Source organism: Lutjanus erythropterus, chromosome 12 (genome assembly GCF_056507025.1).
Source record: "Lutjanus erythropterus isolate fLutEry1 chromosome 12, fLutEry1.hap2, whole genome shotgun sequence".
Taxonomy (NCBI): domain Eukaryota; kingdom Metazoa; phylum Chordata; class Actinopteri; order Lutjaniformes; family Lutjanidae; genus Lutjanus; species Lutjanus erythropterus.
Genome location: NC_139328.1, coordinates 97,193 through 122,500, shown reverse-complemented (window position 1 = coordinate 122,500; position 25,308 = coordinate 97,193). Strand labels below are relative to the sequence as shown.

General features: G+C 38.2%; 1 protein-coding gene across 2 annotated transcripts in view; it reads right to left on the bottom strand.

Moving 5' to 3' along the window:
• The window catches only part of wdr33 (WD repeat domain 33), a 43,948-nt gene extending 19,399 nt beyond the window's left edge, over nt 1–24,549 (bottom strand). Inside the window, exons 1-7 of one of the 2 annotated variants that reach the window (XM_084731698.1) lie at nt 24,329–24,549; nt 13,731–13,950; nt 11,520–11,588; nt 10,679–10,783; nt 9,867–9,962; nt 9,142–9,293; nt 373–470 (exon numbers count right to left, since the gene is read on the bottom strand). In XM_084731698.1, coding sequence (XP_084587824.1) covers nt 373–470; nt 9,142–9,293; nt 9,867–9,962; nt 10,679–10,783; nt 11,520–11,588; nt 13,731–13,934 — 724 coding nt within the window. In that variant the 5' untranslated portion in view covers nt 13,935–13,950; nt 24,329–24,549. Of the gene's footprint in view, nt 1–372; nt 471–9,141; nt 9,294–9,866; nt 9,963–10,678; nt 10,784–11,519; nt 11,589–13,730; nt 13,951–24,000; nt 24,297–24,328 lie in introns of those variants that run through there. The other variant, XM_084731699.1, reaches the window with a different exon arrangement.
• Nucleotides 24,550–25,308: the final 759 nt, after the last annotated feature.

Sequence of the window (25,308 nt, the reverse complement as noted above, 5' to 3'; positions counted from 1 at the left end):
GTTTGGGTCATGACATCATGACGAAGACGAATCCTCTTCAACATATAAAAACCTGCACTTTTTAAAGCCACGACTTTTCTTTGGTATTTTATTTAAAAAAAGGACTCAACTGATTCTTAAAAGATCTAAAATCCCTGATCAGTTTCTGGTTGTCGGATCAAAAACTTCATTATTTGAGCTCAAGTTAAAATCTAGATCACTTTTTAAATTTGCTTCAGGAGAAACTCAACGTTTGTGAATCTACAGACGTGATGAAGAGTGTCACTTTAAATGAAACAGATTTTATTGATTTGATTAATAGCATCAGGATCAGCTGTAACCAGCTGATTTTAAAGGGACAGTTCAGTGTTTTCTGCAGCAGCGGGTCAGTACCTCGGAGGATTCGCTCCTCGTGGCAGCGCAGGAAGTCCCAGATCCGAACGGTGCCGTCGTCTGAACATGTGGCAAATTTATTATCTGTGGGGGAAAAACTGGACAACAGAGTCTAAATGAATAAATGTGGAGAGGAAGACCATGAGATCTGATGAAAAGCTCCAGGACAAAACACACTTTATTTATTCTAACTGATCAAAACTGATTTCTGACAAACACAAAAACAGCTGCAGGTTTTAGATCCTAAATCACTTTACTTAAATCTACTTTTTATTTTTTTTAATGTTTATTACTTTAGTTTTTATTGTTTCTGTATTAGTCATTTGAGACTTTATATGAAACTGAAGAATATCAATAAATATATTGATTATCAGTTGGTGCAAACTGTGACTCAGTCATTGATGTAAAAATAGTTTTTTACTGCCGGAAGTGTTTGAGCTCATTTCATCTGTTTGAATTATTATTGTCATCATGAATTCATCTGCTGATCATTTTCTAAATTAATCGATTGGTTGATTGATTGATTGATTGATTGACTGGTTTGTCACAGTGAACCTGAAGTGACGCCTTCACATTTGTTTTGTCCAAACCTCAACATTATTACAGATATATTACAAATATTAAAACATTTTTACAGTAAAAATGATCATTTTCTATTAACTGATTAACTGATTGATGCTTCAGCTGTAGAATAATTTGATTTAGATCAAAACATCAGAATTTATAAACTCTCAAAGTGTTTGTGTGAAAAAATCTGAATCTGTAAAGTAACTAAATGTATTCGAGTAAAACGTGGTGCCAGTACTCAGACTTCTAAGTAGAGTACTCGAGTACTTCTTAACATTTAACCAGTTACACAAACTGAACTTTGACTTCATGAAGGAGAATTTATTGATTTATTACAGGTGTGTTAGATTAAATCTGTGGTTATTTTAAATGTTATTTCACATCATATTTAATATTTAATTGAATCAACAACTGATTAAGGGATCAATTTACACGAACAACGACACAAATGATAACTGTAGAATGTTTCTGATCAATTTTCAATATTGTTTTTATCAGAGAACATTTTACTCAATTTTCTGTACTCTGTTTTTTATGTTTAACAATCATAAAAACTTTAAAAGCTTTGTTTGTTTGTTTGTTTGTTTGTTTGTTCTCTCAGCTGTTTGGTTGTTTTAACGTTTCATCATCCTGTTTACATCTTTAATAGTTGTTTACTTCAGTTTTCTCCACAGAAATGAATGAAACAGACCTGATATCCTGAAACATGAACTGAAAATTAAATTAAATAAAACCAAACTGTTTATCAAAGATGGATCAGAAAATAAATGGCAGTTATTAGGACATAAAACCAATTATGTGTTAATCTTGTTGTTGTTGTTGTTGTTGTTGTTGTTGTTAATCGGGACTCTGCAGTCCAACACTGTCAGCGCTGTCAGAAAAAAATACAAATCAAAATTTTAATCAAATAGTGACTTTAAAATCAAAGTCAAATCAGACATATAATATCTATTTATTGAAAGTTTCTTAAACCACTTAAATGAAAACAAAGACATAACTTTTATTTTTGTTTGTTTATGTTCCATGCTGCCATGAAAATATATTTAGACTCAAGTTTTATTTTCTTTGTCTTCACATTGAACAGAAACTCTCAAAATATTTATATTTAATATCAGAAGTCAACCTGTAAGTTGTTGCCTGATATTAAAGCCGATATATCGACGCGTCACATCGACGTCAGGATTTAAAACATTTAAACACAAAATAATGCAGATTTTTGTGTTTATCTTAAATTATATCAAATATTTAAAAAACACCAGTGACAGTTTGTTTCATTCCCTGATGTCACAATAAACTTCATCAGATTGTTTCAGACTTCATCCTCGCGCCTGAAGTCTGAAACACGATCTGTGTGACGCGACACGAGATACACGAGATCTCGATACCTTCACACCTGTGTTTACATGCTACCTGGAAGAGACTCGGACAACAGAGAGAGATCTGCTCAGAAACACTGACTTGTTAGACGCACAGTCGACTTCACAAACTTTCAACAAAGAAGAAAATGTCCGAGGACTTCGACATAGAAGAGGAACATCATTTCTTTGCTGCAGCCGCGTCGTTTGGTCGAGAGGCTGTGACCTGCTTCAGGCGTGTGGACGAGGATCAGGTCTGAGAGGCTGCAGTTCACATTTAGACTAAAAACATGGTGGAAATGACGTCTTTCTGGGTCAAAATTTAATGTCTCGGCTTACGGACACTTGGATCACAGCACACCAGCAGCACGGAGACGTTCTGTGGGTTTTTTTGTGTTCTTTTTTTACATTTTCAAACTGGTCACCGTTCAGTTGTTCTGGATTTGTCTGCAGTTCTGTTTTCCACTGAAGCTCCAGGAGAGTTTTATGAACTGGAGATCTTCATCATCCTCACATCAGAACAGGAGGAGACACTGAGGGAACGTTCAGTTCTGGGTGAACTATCACTTTAATTACAGTGATTTGATTATTTCTAATTAGTTACTTCGAGCCTGTTTTTAAAAGAAAAACAGAAACTTCTGTCCTGATACAAACCTGAGAGTCGGATTCACACTCATGTTGTATTTTTACTGATTTTATTTTAAACTATTATTTTTATAATTATTATGAATGAAGTTTATTTTCCATCTGATGTTCTGCGTCATTCATCCCCACTTTTTTTTGTTTTTAAATCAGGTGAGTTTCATTCATGTGCAGACGATTTAAATCAAATTTTATTTTTACGTGAGTTTTATTCTTCACTTGTTTTACATGAATTATGACTAGATTCACATTTTATCCTTCAGTCTGTGTGTTTTATGTCCAGGTCATATCTTTGTTTTAAAACACGGCATCTCTTGTATAAAAGGTTCTTTAGAAATAACACAGATGATGTCATGAGTGTTTCACACCTCAGAGAACAACAGAACACGTCTGTATAAACATATTTACTGACGTACTGATCGGATTTGGTTTTTTTTACACCTGATCAGATAAATTTGTCTCACAGTAAAGTTTTATTCTCTTTGTGAAATGTTGGACACAAACCTTCAGAATAAAAGACTCTAAAATCTTTGAATGAGATCAAAGAAGGAAAAAACGTTCCATGAACAAACAGGTAACCTTCAGCTAATGATTAATCTGCGTATTAGTTTCTCTTTTAATCAACAAAATGTTTGGACGTTTGTCCAACAGGACGTCCTAAGATCATATTTTTATGATAGTATGGAGGTTGTTTGTCAGAACAGAGCTAAAACAATTTATCAACAACTAAATTAAATATTCATGACATGAAAAATAAAAACTGATTAATTAGTGAGAAAATTGATCACTAGTTGAAAAACAAGTCCAAACAAAATCCACCTGTTTTCATGTTTGAACCTGTTTTTCAATTGACATGATTGTGTCAGGATCAATTAATTGATTTGCTTTCTGTTGACTAATGAATCAATTAACGTGTGTGAGCTGAGGCGTATGTGTGAAAACCAAAGACACCTGAACGCCTCACAGTCAGTTCTTCAACATTATTTTAATTAATTCATACTAAGTCATTTTTATTTATCTGTATTTAATATTTGACCCCACGTCTGAGGTCATGTGACTGTGACATCATATTACCTGAACAGGCAGCTGAGCTTCACACTGACATCAGATCAGTTTTATCAAAACGTAACTAAATCAGGTTCAAACTCGTCCTCGTACACAAATCACACGTTACAAATATTTAATTATAAAGACGTTTGTTGACATCTCTGTCTCCAACAGAGTGGACAAAATAAAAAACATTAAAAGACGTCATCGTGGATACCGATCAACATTTTCAGACAAACAACCAATAATCGATTAATAATCGATCAGTGAAGAAAATAACTGACTGACGGGCCGAACTTCTTTCTCTGACTGATGGGCAGATTTTCAGATAAAAATGGACACCTGATCACTTTATACGGACAATCACACAATCAATCAGGAGCCAGATCAACAATTCATCAATAATAAAAAAGAACTGATCATTTGATGTGTCTATCAAAAAAACTACAAGTTAAGACGTGTAAAAAACAATTATTGATCGTCTAATTATGATCAATACAATCAGCTGGATGAAACTAACGTCACATTGTCATTATTTACACCTTTTCAAAACTATTTACACCTTTTCAAAACTATTTACACCTTTTCAAAACTATTTACACCTTTTCAAAACTATTTACACATCGTTTTCCACTGTTTCACTATTTACATGTTCTTTAAAACTTTAAAATGGTTAAAACTATTTACACGCCATTTTTAACTTTTAAAACTACATGTCGTTGCAACTGTCAAAACTATTTACACATGATTTTCAATTGTGAAAACGAATTACACATTGTTTTCAACTTATCACTATTTACACATTTGTTTATACTGTTTTCACTGTTCACACGTCGTGTTCGACTTGTTTGACTGGAACGTCTGTGGTTTCATGGCAGCTGAGAGAAGAAACGGCTCCAACTGTTTATCTTCTAACACTGACATCATGATAACTGATGGAAACATTTAACTTTTCGTTTGCTGATTTTGTACATTAGTTTAAAAGTTGCTTGACATGGTTGACGTGGCTGATGAGGATCTGATCTGTCGTCTCCACAGTGTTTATTTTCATTATTGATCCCTGTCATTGTTGTAGTTTCTCTGCATATTTAAGTTTATGTCTTTGTTATTGTTTTTCTTATTTTAAAAGGCTAAAAAGTAGACAAATGTATTATTATCAGTCCCTCCAGGAAGTTGTCATGTTGCAGTCGAATTCCTGGAGGACTGAGAGATGATACTAATAAAAGAAAAGATCTAATCTCATTTTAGGCTTCAATTATAACAGTGGCCTAAAACGATTAAAGACAATTAAATCTGTTACAATTACTTATGAATCAACTTTCCTGATTCTGATTATTGTTATTACTATTATTACCACTCTTGCTGCTGTGTCTTCTTCACTTGTTTTATTTCGATTTCCTGTCTGTGTCTGTGCAGTAAAACACTTTCAATCAGTGTGAAGTATAAATAAAACTTAGCTGAGTGACGTCACTTTCCACTTCTTAACAAACTGTTCAGACAAAAACAACAGATACTGAAAACAACTGAACCTGCAGTTCAGCTTTAATTTCCTTTAACGGTTTTAAAAGTCGTCTGACTGCAGCCTGAGCTGTTAAAAGAAAGATCCAGTTCTGGACTTTGACAGACCTTCAAAGTAAAACACCGAACAGGACATGAACTTCTCACACTGGCTGAAGACCCTTCAGTAACTGGTCCATTTAACTAAACAGGAACTGTTCTGAGCTGTTGGACGGTGCACTTCTTCTCGTCTGATGGAGCTTGGCTAACAGTTTCCACCTGCTGCTAGTCTTCATGCTAAGCTAAGCTAAGAGACCCGAGCCTGCCTGAAGGAGAGTTATACACGAGATGATTAAACATTATTATGGAAGTCCACAGCACCAATATAAAAAAAATAATCTATTATTCAAAGTATATTTCACTTCCTGTTTGATTAAAATATTAAACCTCACAGTTCATTTTCTGGGTTGAAGATATCAAGTTCAGGTGTCCTCACAGTCAAGACGTGTTCCTGTGGACTTTTATTATGTGTCACCTCCTATGTCTCTGCTGTCGGTCAAATAAAGACGTCACATTTTCAGTCAGAGAAATTAAAATCATCCAGCGTCCTCCTGATTGTCGGGACAGTGGAAAGTTTTAGTTTCTGTTTAGTCTGAATGAAGCTGAAGACAATGTTTTTCAAAGGGAGTCTAGTAATTTTTTTGTTTCTGTTTAAACCAAACGTCTCTTCCTGTTAAAAAAAAATCTCTCTGACTGTAGTGATCCTTCCATAATGATGTCAGACACTAACAAGAACAATCTGAGTCTGTCAGAGACAGAAACAAGCGTCAGCTGACCTGCGCTTGGCGGTGCGCTCTGGTGAAGCGTCTGACGGCGCGTCAGCTGACCTGCGCTCGGCGGTGCGCTCTGGTGAAGCGTCTGACGGTGCGTCAGTTGCGCTCTGTTTCTATCACTCTTCTCTGCTTCCATCACTGTTAGTTTTGTGGTTTGTGGTGATTTAGAGACTCGGTTTGTTTACAGTCTGTCATTCTGTTGCATTGATCTGTGGACAAAACGACTGCAACGGATCAAAAAACTCACGGTTCGGATCGTATCACAGGTTTGAGTCACAGATCGGATCATTTTTCAGATCAGCAAAAAAGAAAAAAGTGGTGGGATTAGAGTTAAATTATTTAAAAAATGCACTTGTCTTTGATCTTTGTCTGTCTGTAATTATCACCATAGTGATGTGATGTAATAATAATGATCATAGTAATGATAATGGTAATAATATTAAAAACTTCGAACTTATACAGTGCTGTACTACATATATTAGATCATTATACACTGTACAGTATAATACACAACTACACTCTGTAGTCTGGCTCAATGTCCCGCCTACAGCAGCACATCTGATTGGTTAGAAGTCCTGATCAATCAGCAGACACACTGTGTGACAGACGGGGTGAGACAGAGCTGCAGCGGTGAGCAGAGAGGAGCTGTGGACAAGTTAAGACAGCTGATCACCAAAGTTTCAATCAACATCACAGTTTGATGATCTGTTTCTATGGTGACAGCAGAGTTACATCAGTGAAAAAAGTTATGGTCTGGATTTCACTCGAGGCGACGTGACGACTTTTAACTGAGAGCTGAGCTGCACACAGCAGCGTCTGTCCTTCTGTTCACTGCAGCTCTGCATGGAGACTTCAGCTTTTAGAACTTATACAGAACTAACAGTGACAGAAAAACTATGATGCTCACATGTGGTCAGAACCGTAGAGGACGATCCGTACGAGACACGGGTCAACCGCGATCCGTACGAGACACGGGTCAGCCGCGATCCGTACGAGACACGGGTCAACCGCGATCCGTACGAGACACGGGTCAACCGCGATCCGTACGAGACACGGGTCAACCGCGATCCGTACGAGACACGGGTCAACCGCGATCCGTACGAGACACGGGTCAACCGCGATCCGTACGGGACACGGGTCAACCGCGATCCGTACGAGACACGGGTCAACCGTGATCCGTACGGGACACGGGTCAGCTGCGATACGTTGCAGCCCGAGTGTACAATGATGCAGATAAAAAACAAGAACTGAAAATTGTCGACTGTCAGGAGGAAGTATCTAAAAATTATAATATAATCATCATCACCATCAGTCAGAAGAAGAAAATGGATCTAGAGTTGTTGTTTTTTTCTGGGCCTCAGAGCTTCTATAATGAAACTTAACTCCAAACCAGAGGTTCAGTCAGAACCTCTGATGTTCTGAAACGTTCTGTGACACGAGCTGACCAGACGATCGAGTCCGATACCAAAAGGTGGCGCGGCTCCCACTTCTCGTAGTTTTGTGACAAAACATGTAACTGTTGTTTCCTGGTTCAGAGGTCATGTGATGACATCATTTACAGACATGAAAACTGATCTACAATGTAACGGAAACAGAACGTTAAACACCGGCAGCTGTGGACTTCCATACAGACTACTCTCTACTGCAGACAGTAATCAGATTACTTCTCCCTAACATTAATAAAGGTCTTCCTCAGATAGCAGCAGCTCATCAGGTGAACGGGGAACTTGTAAAGACCCTTTTCCACCAACAAGGAACTGGCCCTGATCTGCTTCAAGAACCTAATTTTGAAATAAACGGGTTCCAAAACTGAAGAGTTGGTTCTCAGCTGGAACCAAAAACTAGATTCTCCACGGGAGCCAAAGTGGGTGTGTCCTGTTGTACAGGTGGTTGTGTGTTGCCCTCTGGTGGCCACATCTTTGACTGCGATGGCTGTGCTCACAACAGGTGGAAACGTGGGCGGGTTCTTTGATAGCACCAAGGTTCAAAGGATGTTGAACTGAACCGGTTCGAGAACCAGGGCTTATTTGGTGGAGAAGGGCCCTAAGAGACCTCACTGAGACTCATGGGAAGTGTAGTTCTCTGCTGGCAACAGTTTGTTTCTGAGCGCTGCAGCTTCACCTAACAAGAAAGAATAACAGAAACACCTCAGTGTGACATCACCACAAACCACCTGATGACATCAGTGTACAGGTGTTCCTGTCCAGTTAAAGGACCAGTCAGCTGATTTTTACACATCAAGTTGTTTACTAACCAGGACCAGTCGACTGAACACAGCCCGATGATGTCACAGTGATGTCATCAGACCTGGAGGCGTGGTGTTTGATTACCAGGCAGGGAGGCTCTAATGACAGACTATGATCCAAATGCATTATGGGAGCCGTAGGATCCGTTGTTTGTGTTTTGACGTGTTTGACCTTTATTTAAAACATCTACAGCTGATGTGTGTCTGTGTGCAGCAGCTTTTCTTTATTCACTTTATTTTTAAACTTTATTGATCCCTGCTAAATCTTTATTGGTCAGAGTGAAAGCCTGCTGGGCCTTTATTGGTTTATTTTTCCTCTCCTCTCCACCCAAACCATTGGGCCTAACCAAACCAGTTGAAAGAAACCAGTGATGACTTTATTGTTTCTGTACACACAGCGAGGAGAAACATCAACAACAGATCACTGCAGTGTTGCAACAGCACACACTTACATCTGTCATTAATCAACCACAACAACAACAACATGTGGTGCCCCCGTGTGGCTGCAGCGTCGTACTGCGGCGCTGACAGCACGCGGCATAGACTGGCCTGAACTACAGAAAATGGGAGATTGGGTATAAACCTGGCTTCTCTAATGGCCTCCTTGTGAGCCTGGAACATCTTGACGTTGTTCATGTTGGACTGCCAGTACTTCACGTAGCCGCCGTGGTCCGCCGTCAGCATCCACATGTCGTTATGAGACCATGTCATCGCTCGGACAGGACTGTCGTGGGCCTGCAGAGGACAGAGAGACGAGGAGGGACGAGGTCAGGAAGCTTTATCTGATGAGACGTTTGATTTGTTTCAGTTCATCAGCAAATAATTTATTTTAATTGATTTTATCAAAACTTTTTAATTGCAGGAGAGGCAATATTTTTGTTTGCAAAATAATCATGGTGCTCCAGAAATTCTACAGAGTAAAGAAAACGTCTTTGTAGGGCTGCAACTGATTATTTTCATTATCAATGAATCTGTCAGTCATTTTTAGGATCAATCGATTAGTTGTTTCCTCCATAAAACGTCTGAAAATAATGAAAATTAATTAAGTGATCCTGTCACAATCTCGTCAATTGCAAAACAGGTGCAAACATGTGAAAACAGGTGGAGTGCATGGATGCACATCCCTCACTTGACCTGGGTCTAAATGTGAAAACCCCTGATGAATTTTACACCACAGAACAAAATATGAAAATCTCTGGAGCTCATGACAAACCTCACTTCAGAGAAACACACTGAACTGCAGCAGAATCACAAACACGTCTGACCCAAACTTCAGGCAGCCGGGTGGAGCTACAGGTGAATGTTTACCTGTAAAATGGTCTCAAAGTTGAAGGTGAGTCCGTTCCACAGAGTGAACTCTCCACTGGAGGCCCCGGTGACCAGACGTCGACCCTCAGGAGTCCACTGGACACAAACAGGAAGCACAGTTTAACCAGCTGATCTCACATCTGGATTCAACATCTGCAACAAACTGAGGCTGCACCATTCAGTAAAAAAGTCTGATTGTGATTATTGTGGCTGAACAACTAATGAGAATTTTGTTGAAATCACGATATGACCCAACAGCAACTTTCAGATTTCTGGAGGAAAAATGTGAAAAATGAAATGTGAGTCAAACTATAAGTTTAGATTAAATATGGTGCTGCAGAAACGTCCTGGACCACACAAATCACACCATAATGATGTTTTCAATGAAAATGAGAATAATGATGTAAACAATGAACATTACCTCTGGTATCACAAATCATGTCACGACGGCAACATCAGCTAAAATAATCACAATGTGATACATTTCAAAACGGTTCTTTTGTATTAAATTTTTCACATCGACTGAAAATAAAAACTATGAAAACAGTAATAATGTGACGTCTGAATCAAACAGACATGTTTGCTTTCATCTGGAGAACAGAGCGTCTCTGTAGGACGTTATTACACTTCTGTTTTCTCACATTTTTCCTTTGCACTTGGCCATATTCTGATTTGATCATTTTGTGACCGACTGCGCAGCCTCACAACAAACAGATACATCTTCTCACAGACACATCAGTATTTAGTTGTTTGTTTATTTATTTGTTTGTTTTATGCCTCCATCAGACGGTCCGGGTGACGCAGCATCTTACCCTGATCACAAACACGGGACACTTGACTTTGTTGGTGGAGGTTCGGACGAACTTTGTGGTGACGGCGTTCATCGGGTTGTTCAACATTCCCACCGGAGGAACGAGCTGCGGCAAAAACACAAAACGGTTCAAACTGTTGAGTCTTTTAGGGAAACATGACGCTGACGGAGTAAAACAGAAAGAAGATTCACATTTCAAACAGCCTGACAGCATTTTGATAAAGTGCTTTCTTTTTTTCAAAACATCTAAAACAACTCAGTTTATTATCAAATAAAATCAGAAACTCCAAGAATCAACCAGATGGAAGCAGGTCTGACGGAAATAATAAATACACAAACAGCTGACAATCAATCTTTTTCTATGGATCCACTTTTTAAAAGTGACATGACCCACATCACAACACTTTATAAATAGGTGATCAATCTGATGGATTATTTTCTCAATTGATTATTTGTCTATAAAATGTCAGAAAATGGTGAAAAATTGATCCTGTTACAATCATGACAATTGAAAAGGAGGTGGACTTCATGGACGTACGTCAGACCCATTTTTCAACTAGTAATCAATCTGGCAATAAATTTCCACTAATCAATTAGTTGATTGGTTCATAAAATATCAGAAAATATTGATTAGAGTCGAAGACGACGTCCTCAAATGTCTTGTTTTGTTTTCAACTCAAAGATCATCAGTTTACTGTCAGAGACGAAAGAAACCAGAAAATATTCACATTTAAGAAACTGAAATCAGAGAATTTGTTTTTATTAACACTAATAATAATAATAAATAACACTAATAAGATTATTGTAATACCCTGCATTCTGATTGGTCCGTGTGTACTCACATCATTGTAACATCCTGCGTCGGGTTGAACAGCTCTGAAGTCTCGATGGTCTCGCTGCCACAGACGGTTCTACAGAGGAACCACAAACATTTCAGAGTGGATTATTTTAACGTAGCATTAATAATCAGCATATAAACGTGTTCTAAAGCCTTTATAATACTGTCATGTGCTTCAAAACTCAACAGATATGAAGACCGTTAACTTCAGATAACAGAGCGCTTTATTTCTTCTGAGACTGAATCTTCATTTTTGGGTGAACTATCCCTTTACAGCCGCTTCTTGTTTACAGTCGCAGATAAAAATCAGACTACAGTAAAAATAGTAGAATCATAATATTGGTAGAATAGACTTGTGTGATCCAAATATTTTCATCAACTCTAGAAGTTTTTACATTAAACTGAAAAAAGAAAAACAAACATGTTTTTAATTCAAAAGGACATTTTCACTCGTCTAAAACTTCTTATACACATTTAAGATGATTTAAGTTTTAAAATAAGACTAAATCATTTCATCTGACACTTTACTTTGGTTTTAAGGGTTTTTATTTATTTTTTAGGGTGATGACATCATAAAATACGATCAGACATGAGAAACACCACAGAAGCTTTAAATGTAAAAAAAAAAAGAAAGAAATTCGAGCCTCAAGAGTTTATTGATAATTAAAGAGTTTATAACAGGTTATAAACTCTCGGTTTAATCCTGATGCGTCTACATGAGCTACAGCATCAGAGAGAAGATGATCTGGTTTTATATATTTTCATTTTTCATGTCTGACACCAGGTCAGATTCTCCTTCAATCAGATAAAAAAAGCCTGAGTTAAAAAGTTAAAAAGTTAAAAAGAAGCAGGAAGTGATTTTTATTTACATCATTTCATTTCTGTTGTTATGTTTGTAGTTTATTTTGTTGAATCAGTCCTGCTGTTTTCCACAGGAGGCCTGAGCTTCACTGCAGCAGCTTTAACAGCACACACACTGATATTATCGGCTGATCACAGATATGTATTGATCTATAACTGGTTTCAGTGTATCAGCTGTCCAACATATGCCGACAGAAACAGATTGTTCTCATATCTTTTGTTTTATTAGCAACATTTGATATATTTTTGGTAATTCAAACAGAAACATATGAATATATATAATGTACGATTTCAAAATATGTTTTGTAAAACAGTGAAGTGCAGAATCAGAGGAGATAAAATCATTGATCATTTTAAATTTGTACAATTTTCACCAGCTTAGAAAGAACAGCAGCAAAGTTTGAGTCGGATTTATTGGAACAAATTAAATAAATCACTGGAGGGAAAATTAGTGTTATTCATAATTTCATGTGAAATACATAATAATAAATAACAGCACATGAAAATAAGTTTCTTTTCTTAACATAAGACACATTTATGGTTCAAATAAGAAAGAATTGATAGTTATTGACCCGTCATTTTTACTCAAATATCAGACTTCATAAAACATAAATTAAAGATTTTTCTTCAGAATGGGATTTTCACTAAAAAGCATTTTTTACAGTGTATTTGTCCACTTCACACACAAATATTTAGATATAGATTATTGGTTATATATTGATATCAGGTGTTTTTTTTAAAAAACATAAGCAAACAAATCTGTCAGAATAAATGAAAACATGAACTCACACATTCATTTGGTTTCCATAGTTACCTCAGAGCTGCTTTAATGATGATTAAATAACATCAATTCCTAATTATTGATCAATTACTAAAAACATTTTAAGGTTTAAAAACCAACCATCTGTTTCATATCATTACAAAAAGGAAAACTTAATTTGACACAAATTTAAGACTTTTAACGCTACTTGATTATTTAAATTAGTGTTTCCAAACTTTCTATAAAATGTCTATAAATGAGAAAAATGAATGAACTTATTCCGTCACAATGTTCAATCTGTCAGTCGGAAAACAGGACGTGTCCTCCACCTGCTTTCACATGTTTGGACCTATTTTGAAACTTGTGATCAATCTGGAAACAACTTTTCCAGTAACTGATCAGTTGTTGAAACAATTAATTTTCAAAAAAGTCATATTTCATAAAGAAAAACATACTGTGGTGTGTTAAACCTTTCCAAAATGATAAAATGAATTCATTTAGCCTGAGTTCACAGCTCATCTCAGGGTTTTTATTTCCAGGCGTGTTTATGAGAACGTGTCAGTAATAACCAGTAGAACATGGCGTGCTGCGTACCTCCAGGTGTCTGATGACAGACGGGTTGTAGTCGATGGTTTTGCGGTTCACCGCTTTCCTCATGCGTTTCCCATCGAAGGTGAGCTGCTGCATCGCCTGTTGCTGGGCGAAGTCCGGCCTCTTGTAGAACACCTGCCGCGGTGCCTGGTGCTGGAAGCGCGGCATGTGGAAGAACCGCTGCGGCGAGCCGATGTCCGTCGCCATGGCGACCACGTTATATCTGCAGGATGGAGAAAGCGGCTGGTTAGTTCATCCAGAGAAGATTCTGAAAACAAATCTCATCCCTCGTCATGATTTTGACTGATTTTGTAATAATATGATTTAGATATATATAAAATATATTTATTGAAGATCCTGTTGTGAATGACAAATACAAACATAATTTACAATAATGGTGAGCATAACTTTACTAAATAAAATGAAAACAAACATCAACAATAAAAAATCCAAAGTAACAATAAGCTAAACTAATGGCGACTCCCACCCCCAGCGAAATCTGTTCGGACCGACAGCACTTCTCATTTAACATTTTCACACCTTTACTTTATTGAAAACATTCAAATGATTACTGTAGTATTTTTCTGGAGGTGGTCTGTGTGATTTGGTAGAAGAAAAAATCACACAGTGATATTTTAACTGACATGGTGATATGTGACAATAAGTGGAAAGGATCAGTACTGCATTACAATTTTCACATTTACTGAAATAAAAATCTATTAAAATCCTGATGATGTGACGTTTACTGAGGTCAGAACCAAACAAACGTTTTTCTTTCATCTGGAGAACGAACTGTTTTAGGTAAGAACATCTCTGCAGCTCTACAGAACCTCATTATAACGACGTTTTCTCACACTTTCACTTTTTCAAAAACAAAAGAAAAAAGATTTGTTTCTGTTATTTTGATACCAGGAATACTGTGGTCTTATTGCGATTAATTGGACATATTTTCGACTAATGATTAACCTGACAATATTTTTTTCAATTAATTAATTTTTTGGTCCATAAAATGTTGATTATTAACGTGATTACTAAAAAGCCTTGAGGCTTCGTTTAAATCTGGACTGTGTCACATGTGGTGGACGGGTACTGAAACAGACCTGGAACTGAATTTACAGGTGAACTGATGTGACGACGTCACGCTGAAATACAGACACAAACTGAACATCATCACAGCTGATGGAGACAAACTTCAGGACTTTTAATTTTTGGACTCTTTTTATTCCAATGTCTCCGTTCAGCAACACATTTTTCAGGCACAGCAGAGGAACAAACGATCAAACTGTGATCAGAATCCCCACGAATTCTGCAGTTTCATCCCAACTCTGCAAATCTGACCAATCACTGTAGCTTCCTGCAGTTCCACCAATCACAGCAGTCCCCCTACAAACATCATACGTGTACTTCTCAACGAATCGACTCAGTATTTTCTTTTATTATTCAGTTTTTGTATTTATTCTTTTTTATTTTTCACTTTTCACAGGTACTGAAAAGTCAGTGTTAGACATTTATTGACATGTCGTCCTTTTTTATTTTATAATTTTGTTCTTGTAGTTTTAACTGAATTTGAGCTCCAAAAAGATTTAGTCTTTTTGTGGAACATGTGCCCGGTGCATGTTTTCATCTGCAAATAAGGCAGATTTTTTGTGTTTTTGTAATCATGATCCTTTCTTGTGAGGTTACTTAGAACTTTTTTTTAATGAATTAAACAAAACAATCAATGCTCTTCTGTAGTTTTCACTTGCTCCAGCAATTTAATAAAAAAGCCTAAAAATACTGCATTTTTTTTCTTGTCGAAATGCTGCTGTGAAATTAGACATTTTAAGCTGCAACAATCCCAAAGACAGCCTGTTAAATCCTGGAGAGGCTGAACAGGACGACATGACTTAAACGTTCTCAACACTCCAGCAAGATTCACTCAACACAAACAGTCTGTAGGTAACAAAAACACAGAAGTGATTATAGATGTGAACTCTGACACTACAACAAAATGTTGGCATGTTCCTTTAATGAGCTGCTGAGTCCTGCAGCTCCGCAGGAATCCTTCAGTCTCAGACTGGTTTCAAACCAGTGACTTCCTGAGTCAGACATCACAGATCCATAGCAAATCGATCAGTAAGAAATAAATAAAACATGTCACTGGCTCAACCTGTTTACAAACAATCAGTGTAAACAAACAAAAGCACCAACGGACAGGTGAGCTGACCTGCACTGTGACGTCACCTCGGTTTAGAAAACACCCTGCAACTCTGTACAAAGATGACACATTCAATACAGGAAACCCCAAATACTCACAACACCATCACCACGGTTACACAGCTAACATTAGCTTAGCGTAGCATGCAACTATGGAAAGGCATTTTAGCCAAAATTCATTCAGTATTTTATGACATCTTATGGACCAAACAACTGGTGCACAATGACGAGTAAAATATCAATAAGTAAAATCTGGATGAAAGAATTTAGTTCATAAAAAGCAAGCAAAATTTAAATAAAGAAAGTAAACACCTACACTGGTTAGTTTAGTTAGATAGTTTCAGATACTGTATGATGATCTCATATAAGGAAGACGACACGTTGATAAACATTTAGAGCGGATGAAAGTGTAAAGAATATGGACATACACTTAAGAACAATGAAATTATACTAAACGGGCAAAGTCAGAATACAGACAACAATACGATTTAAATAAATCATTAAATATAGTAACATGATGATGGACAGTAATTCTTTAGTAACTGGACATCATCTTATAAAAGTGACTTTGAAGAAGTCACTTCAAAGCTGTAGAGGAGTCTGAGTCTGGTCTCACTCTGAGGGGTCAGCTGATCCACAGACGAGGTATCAGCTGATCTTATTAATCCATTTATCATTTCAGCCATTTTTCCAGCCGTCATGTCAAACATTTGCTGCCAACAGCATCTTGACTGTGTCTTTTCTTTGAGTGTTTGAGCTTTGGACTGCTGGTTGGACAGAAGAAGACGTTTCACAACATGATGTCGTTTTGGGCTCTGAGACAGTAATTACTCATCAAACAATCATAGATCATTCAGAACCAGAACAGGATCAGAGAACCTTCAGTTTTATAAACATCACTGTCCAACAGAACGGTCTCTCATACAGAACTGTCCAACAGAACGGTCTCTCATACAGAACTGTCCAACAGAACCTCCTCATACAGAACTGTCCAACAGAACCTTCCCATACAGAACTGTCCAACAGAACCTTCTCTCATACAGAACTGTCCAGCAGAACCTCCTCATACAGAACTATCCAACAGAACCTCCTCATACAGAACTGTCCAACAGAACCTTCTCTCATACAGAACTGTCCAACAGAACCTTCTCTCATACAGAACTGTCCAACAGAACCTTCTCTCATACAGAACTCTCCAACAGAACCTTCTCATACAGAACTGTCCAACAGAACATTCTCATAAAGAACTGTCCAACAGAACCTCCTCATACAGAACTGTCCAACAGAACCTTCCCATACAGAACTGTCCAACAGAACCTCCTCATACAGAACTGTCCAACAGAACCTTCTCTCACACAGAACTGTCCAACAGAACGGTCTCTCACACAGAACTGTCCAACAGAACCTTCCCATACAGAACTGTCCAACAGAACCTTCTCTCACACAGAACTGTCCAACAGAACGGTCTCTCACACAGAACTGTCCAACAGAACCTTCCCATACAGAACTGTCCAACAGAACCTTCTCTCATACAGAACTGTCCAACAGAACGGTCTCTCACACAGAACTGTCCAACAGAACCTCCTCATACAGAACTGTCCAACAGAACCTCCTCATACAGAACTGTCCAACAGAACGGTCTCTCACACAGAACTGTCCAACAGAACCTCCTCATACAGAACTGTCCAACAGAACGGTCTCTCACACAGAACTGTCCAACAGAACGGTCTCTCACACAGAACTGTCCAACAGAACCTTCCCATACAGAACTGTCCAACAGAACCTTCTCTCATACAGAACTGTCCAACAGAACGGTCTCTCACACAGAACTGTCCAACAGAACCTCCTCATACAGAACTGTCCAACAGAACGGTCTCTCATACAGAACTGTCCAACAAAACCTCCTCATACAGAACTGTCCAACAGAACCTTCCCATACAGAACTGTCCAACAGAACGGTCTCTCAAACAGAACTGTCCAACAGAACCTTCTCTCATACAGAACTGTCCAACAGAACCTCCTCATACAGAACTGTCCAACAGAACCTTCTCTCATACAGAACTGTCCAACAGAACCTCCTCATACAGAACTGTCCACCAAACATTCCCATACAGAACTGTCCAACAGAACGGTCTCTCACACAGAACTGTCCAACAGAACCTTCTCTCATACAGAACTGTCCAACAGAACCTCCTCATACAGAACTGTCCAACAGAACCTTCTCTCATACAGAACTGTCCAACAGAACATTCTCATACAGAACTGTTTAAGAGAACATCCTCATACAGAACTGTCCAACAGAACCCCCTCATACAGAACTGTCCAACAGAACCTTCTCTCATACAGAACTGTCCAACAGAACCTTCTCTCATACAGAACTCTCCAACAGAACCTTCTCATACAGAACTGTCCAACAGAACATTCTCATACAGAACTGTCCAACAGAACCTCCTCATACAGAACTGTCCACCAAACATTCCCATACAGAACTGTCCAACAGAACGGTCTCTCACACAGAACTGTCCAACAGAACCTTCTCTCATACAGAACTGTCCCAACAGAACGGTCTCTCACACAGAACTGTCCAACAGAACCTTCTCTCATACAGAACTGTCCAACAGAACCTTCTCTCACACAGAACTGTCCAACAGAACCTCCTCATACAGAACTGTCCAACAGAACCTCCTCATACAGAACTGTCCAACAGAACGGTCTCTCACACAGAACTGTCCAACAGAACCTTCTCTCATACAGAACTGTCCAACAGAACGTTCTCTCACACAGAACTGTCCAACAGAACCTTCTCATACAGAACTGTCCAACAGAACCTTCCCATACAGAACTGTCCAACAGAACGGTCTCTCATACAGAACTGTCTAAGAGAACCTCCTCATACAGAACTGTCCAACAGAACGTTCTCTCACACAGAACTGTCCAACAGAACCTTCTCTCATACAGAACTGTCCAACAGAACCTCCTCATACAGAACTGTCCAACAGAACCTTCCCATACAGAACTGTCCAACAGAACCTCCTCATACAAAACTGTCCAACAGAACCTTCTCATACTGAACTGTCCAACAGAACCTTCTCATACAGAGCTGTCCAACAGAACGTTCTCTCACACAGAACTGTCTAAGAGAACCTCCTCATACAGAACTGTCCAACAGAACGTTCTCTCACACAGAACTGTCTAAGAGAACCTCCTCATACAGAACTGTCCAACAGAACGGTCTCTCATACAGAACTGTCCAACAGAACCTTCTCTCACACAGAACTGTCCAACAGAACCTCCTCATACAGAACTGTCCAACAGAACCTCCTCATACAGAAATGTCTAAGAGAACCTCCTCATATAGAACTGTCCAACACAACGTTCTCTCACACAGAACTGTCCACCAAACATTCCCATACAGAACTGTCTAAGAGAACCTTCTCTCACACAGAACTGTCCAACAGAACCTTCTCTCATACAGAACTGTCTAACAGAACCTTCTCTCATACAGAACTGTCCAACAGAACCTTCTCTCACACAGAACTTTCCAACAGAACATTCCCATACAGAACTGTCCAACAGAACCTTCCCATACAGAACTGTCCAACAGAACGTTCTCTCACACAGAACTGTCCAACAGAACATTCCCATACAGAACTGTCCAACAGAACGTTTCTCACACAGAACTGTCTAAGAGAACCTCCTCATACAGAACTGTCCAACAGAACGTTCTCTCACACAGAACTGTCCAACAGAACCTCCTCATACAGAACTGTCCAACAGAACCTCCTCATACAGAACTGTCCAACAGAACCTTCCCATACAGAACTGTCCAACAGAACCTCCTCATACAGAACTGTCCAACAGAACCTTCCCATACAGAACTGTCCAACAGAACCTCCTCATACAGAACTGTCTAAGAGAACCTCCTCATATAGAACTGTCCAACAGAACGTTCTCTCACACAGAACTGTCCAACAGAACCTTCTCTCACACAGAACTGTCCACCAAACATTCCCATACAGAACTGTCTAAGAGGACCTCCTCATACAGAACTGTCCAACAGAACCTCCTCATACAGAACTGTCCAACAGAACGTTCTCTCACACAGAACTGTCCAACAGAACGTTCTCTCACACAGAACTGTCCAACAGAACCTTCCCATACAGAACTGTCCAACAGAACCTTCTCTTACACAGAACTGTCCAACAGAATGTTCTCTCACACAGAACTGTCCACCAAACACTCCCATACAGAACTGTCCAACAGAACCTCCTCATACAGAACTGTCCAACAGAACCTTCTCTCACACAGAACTGTCCAACAGAACCTTCTCTCACACAGAACTGTCTAAGAGAACCTCCTCATACAGAACTGTCTAACAGAACCTTCTCTCATACAGAACTGTCCAACAGAACATTCTCTCACACAGAACTGTCCAACAGAACCTCCTCATACAGAACTGTCCAACAGAACCTCCTCACACAAGACTGTCCAACAGAACCTCCTCATACAGAACTGTCCAACAGAACATTCCCATACAGAACTGTCCAACAGAACCTTCTCTCACACAGAACTGTCCAACAGAACCTGACTTTGCTGAACTAGGGCTGCACAATAGCTAAACTGTGTAGAAAAAGCTAAAGGTAAACTGTGTTAAAATGACTGAATGGGGTGAGACAGAGACACTCTGTCTCAGAGACACTCTGTCTCAGAGACAGAGTGTCTCAGAGACAGAGTGTCTCTGAGACACTCTGTCTCTGAGACACTCTGTCTCTGAGACACTCTGTCCTACACATCAGATTCTACAGACTGAAAACACACAAAAACTCTCACTACTGTCATTTCATCATGTTTTCAATCAAAATAAGAATATAAAATATTATAATGAAGATAAAATAAGAATAATGATGTAAAAATGATAATTACAATAACAGTCAAAATAATCTAAATTAGATATTTTTTTTCAGTCCTACTGGAAAATAATCTGTGAACACCTGAAGTCACTGAAACAGGAAGTTAAGATGATTATTTTGATGGTGTGTCACTGGGGTTACAAATGTTGACGATTTTCCTGAACCGACAGTTGAAAACATGAATCGATAAATCATTAATAATATACAAAATGCATCTGTTTTTTTAAGTTTTATTTAAATAATTCTAATGTCACACTGGCTATGTGGAATATTTATGATGCACAAACGAGGTTCCACGGTCAGTCCCTCTACAAAGTAATGACTGCAAGAATTCACAGAAATTCAACCCATCCCTGTGAATTCAGCAAACCCTGCGATTTTACCACCACAACTCTTCCTCAAATTCAGCCAATCATTAGAGGTTCCTCCAAGTTCCACCAATCAGTTCCCCACACAAACACCATAAATGCACATTTCATTGAGGGTTTGTGTTCACCCACCCTCCTTCATTTACAAATGAAGCAGATGTTGTCTGAATTCTACACTGATAACAATTTCCCAACTCTGTAATCCTCTTTAGTCAGGTCACTTAGAAAACTCAAAACATGTAGTTTTATTCTCACCAGAACAAGGTGCCTTTGATTCAATCAATTAGATATTTAAAAAAAGAACATTGCAACTTTTCTCTGCTCTTGTCACTTGCTCCTGCAAATTTGTTGCAAGAAAATGTCTAAAAGCATCACAACTTGTATTGCAATTTTTTAGACAATTTGTCACGTCGCAACAATTCCCCCGAAAAATGACCTGTGAAATCCTGGAGGGACTGCAGAGTGAAACATTGTGATGGACGATGATTTTGATGCTGTGGTTTCTATACAGACTACTTTATTTTTTTCCCTTGTGTGTGTTAGATATTAATTAAACATCTGGTAGAACTTAAAGCTGTTTTTTCTTTAATAAATTAGGCAGAAGCTGTTATAACAAACCCACCTTTCATTTGTGCACTCTGATGACTATATGACATAATGACAAATAATTTATATGAACAGAAGAACAAAATAATATAAGGGCCTGGTTCCAAACAGCTGCTCTTGTTCGTCAGTCCATATCAGACAGATGTCTACAAACAGGATGATGGCAAACGAAGAGCAGTCAGTCCCTGAAAGATTTCATGGGTCTCTTTTGGGATTGTTGCAGCCTAAAATGTCATGGCAACTTTTCTAAAAAAAAAAAAAAAAAAAAGAAACTGCAAAGCATGTTGTGATGTTTTCTTCTGTCATGAAATTGCAGGAGCAAATGAAAACTTCAAAAGAAAGTGGTGATTTTTTTTTTGTGTGTAATTCGTTAAAAATCAAAGGCAACTTGTTCCAGGGAGAATAAAACTGCATTCTGTAAACGACAAACGTCCCCGGGCGGGTATTTCACAAAGAAGTAGAATCCTTTTGGACCTTTCTGGAGTATTTAACAATGACAGATGTGATCTTGTCAGTACCTGTGGCAAAATAAAAAATATAGTTGCAAAAATTTATTGGTAGAACTGGGGGACACTACAATGATTGTTCAAATTTGCAGAAAAGTTGCAGAGTTTGGATGAAATGCAATGTGGCACAGAATCCACAGGAATTGGTTGAAGTTTCTTGAGTTGTTGCAATCACAACATCACGACTTCCTGGAGGGACTGAGCAGTTACTGTCGTTTCTAGACAAACAGGTCAGAACAAACCAAACCACAGAAAAACAGTGCTGCAGAGAAATGGTGAACAAAATATACATTATCTGTAAATTACCTTTAAATCAGACTATGACTTATGGGTTGCATTTTTTTTTCAAGAATCTGCAGAAACAATACGTATTATGATACAGGGGTTACGATTCAATATACTGCGACACTGTAAAGAAACGTGATCATTTTATACCGCCAACAGTATTAAGAACTCATCACCTGATGCAAACAATCAAAGTTAAAAAAATTCATGCAATCATAACAACAAAGATAAAAAAACAACACTGCTATGTGGCTGTGGGGTTTGAACAACACAAAATGAACCACTGGCACAAAGCTTTGCAGGTATCACGATATCATGATTCTGTTTTTGAGAATCAATACAGTATCACAAAACACAATGTACATATATACATTGACATATATATACACACACATACTCAAAATGTACTAATATTTTATAGCACCTCTATTCTTAATGATTTTCATCCTCAGATGTAACTCAAACAGTTTCTGCACAGACAGACAGTGACTGTGTTTACATGCACACGAGTGTCCGGGTTCTGATATTTACATGGAACACCTCAATATTCATCCTTCTGTAAATATGATCATAACGTGGCCTAGGTGACATAACTGAAAAATCTATCACAATAGTGAAGATAAATATCAGTCGATATCAATAATTATTGATCATATAGGCTGTGACTGACAACATTCTGTGTAGTCCAAGAGACTGGAAGCAGCTGAGGGGATAGAATGAGTAAAAAAAAATCACAATATTTTTGACCATATACCTCAAAATTATGACAATATTGTAGGGATGATTATTAGTGATTTCACAAAATATTAACCAATGAAATTTTTCATAAATAATCATCAGTAATGTGGAAGAAATGACCAAGTTGATAAAGACAAAGTTCAGAAAATCTAAAAACTAACTACAAAATTTAAAACTAAAAACAGACAACACTTGTCATGTCACGACAGAACTAATATAAACATATTATATAACACAAAATCTATCGTCTCATACTACAACACGATATAAACATCAATATACTGCCCAGCCTTAATCATAACAGTGTTCAAGTTTGTGATCTGTGTACTGATCCCTCTTCATCTCAACCACTCTGTCCTGTACAACAGACTGATCAGAAACCAGGATCGTCCAGAAACCCGATCAGAACCAGGACACTCGTGCACATGTACACGCACTACATGTGAGAGATCATTTTCCTCCTAAGCGTCTCGGTCCTACAGGTACTGAAGTTAATACGATCAGGAGCTACAACAACAAAAACCACACACGAGGTTTACTGCTACTACAGTCAGTTAGCTGTTAGCTCACGGGAGCTAAAAGCTAACTGTCTGTGAGCTCACAGACGCTCCGATTGACCATTTAAAAAACAGACTGTGAACTGTTTACTGGTTATTAACATTACCGTGGGTCTTTCACTCGAAGTTGCTGCCGATAATACTGTTGGCTTGTACGGCTAACACAGTTAGCTTCTGCTGCTAACGTTGCTAACAGGCTAACCGTTAGCTTAGCTCAGCTTGTAAACACACTGCTGTTGTTCACTGACATTAACGCTATTCTGACCATGACTGGAGTTAACTAACGCGATATTTCTAATACAATAACTCTGAATATATTCAGTGTAAAGTTGAACAACTCCAGCGGTGTTTCGTTGTATTTGTAGCCGCTGGAGGGAAATGGCGGCCCGGCCGACCTGCTGCTGAACGCCGCGCCGCTGCAGCTCAAACACTCACCGACAGTCTCCGCTGCAGTTAGCTGTTAGCTGTCTGTGTGTGTGTCTGTCATTAACGGGCTCACTGTCCGTTAATCTCCTCTCTGTTTAAACATGAAAGACGTCTCAAACTTTATTTAACTCTCATTAACAACAAACTGTCTGTCTGTTAGCCACCAGCACAATCCATCATGACGACTCGTCTTCTCGGCCCTGCACTGACGCATGCCGGGACATTTTCACAATGGGCGGCGGGAGAACGCGCCGTCATCACGCAAAGCATTCTGGGAAATCGAGTTTTATATCCCATTCTATTCACCATTATGATGCGGTCGCTTGTTCCGCCGCCTGTGGGAGAAGAAGAAGCTCGGAGGATTTGATCGTCAATTAATCTGAACATTAAAACAACTTGTAATTTTCACTGAAGGTGTTTAAATGATTCATTGATTGTCCTCCTGAACTTCTTGTTAAATAATTTTTTTTAACGAAATACAATAACCTTTATACAAATACAGCTGAAACAACTCCAGTAACCATGTTAATGTAACATGTAAGGAGGAAATAAAGAAAAGGTAGTTACATAATAAAAATAATAACAACAACAACAACAATAATAATCTCTCTCTCCCTGTGGAACATGGAAGACAGGTGGAGCGTCTGTGCACTCCACTGATTAAATATCCATGAATTCATTTGTAACTGGTTAAATTCTTAATGAAAAATGAATTAAAGATCAGTCATTAATATACTTTTTTTGTTTTGTCTTGTTTTTGGTCCATGTGTCCTGGTTTTCATTGGCTTTTTTGCTATCAGATCAGTTTATTGGCTACAGAAATGCAGATAAAAGGTCTGGATATTAATTGAAATTGTACTCAGTACTCAACTATGATTTTAAAAGGAACTAAGTAGATTACATGGTATAATGAATACTTAAGCACAAGTAAAAGTACAGACTTGAAAATCTACTCAAAAAAGTACAAGTACCTCAGAAAACTACTTCAT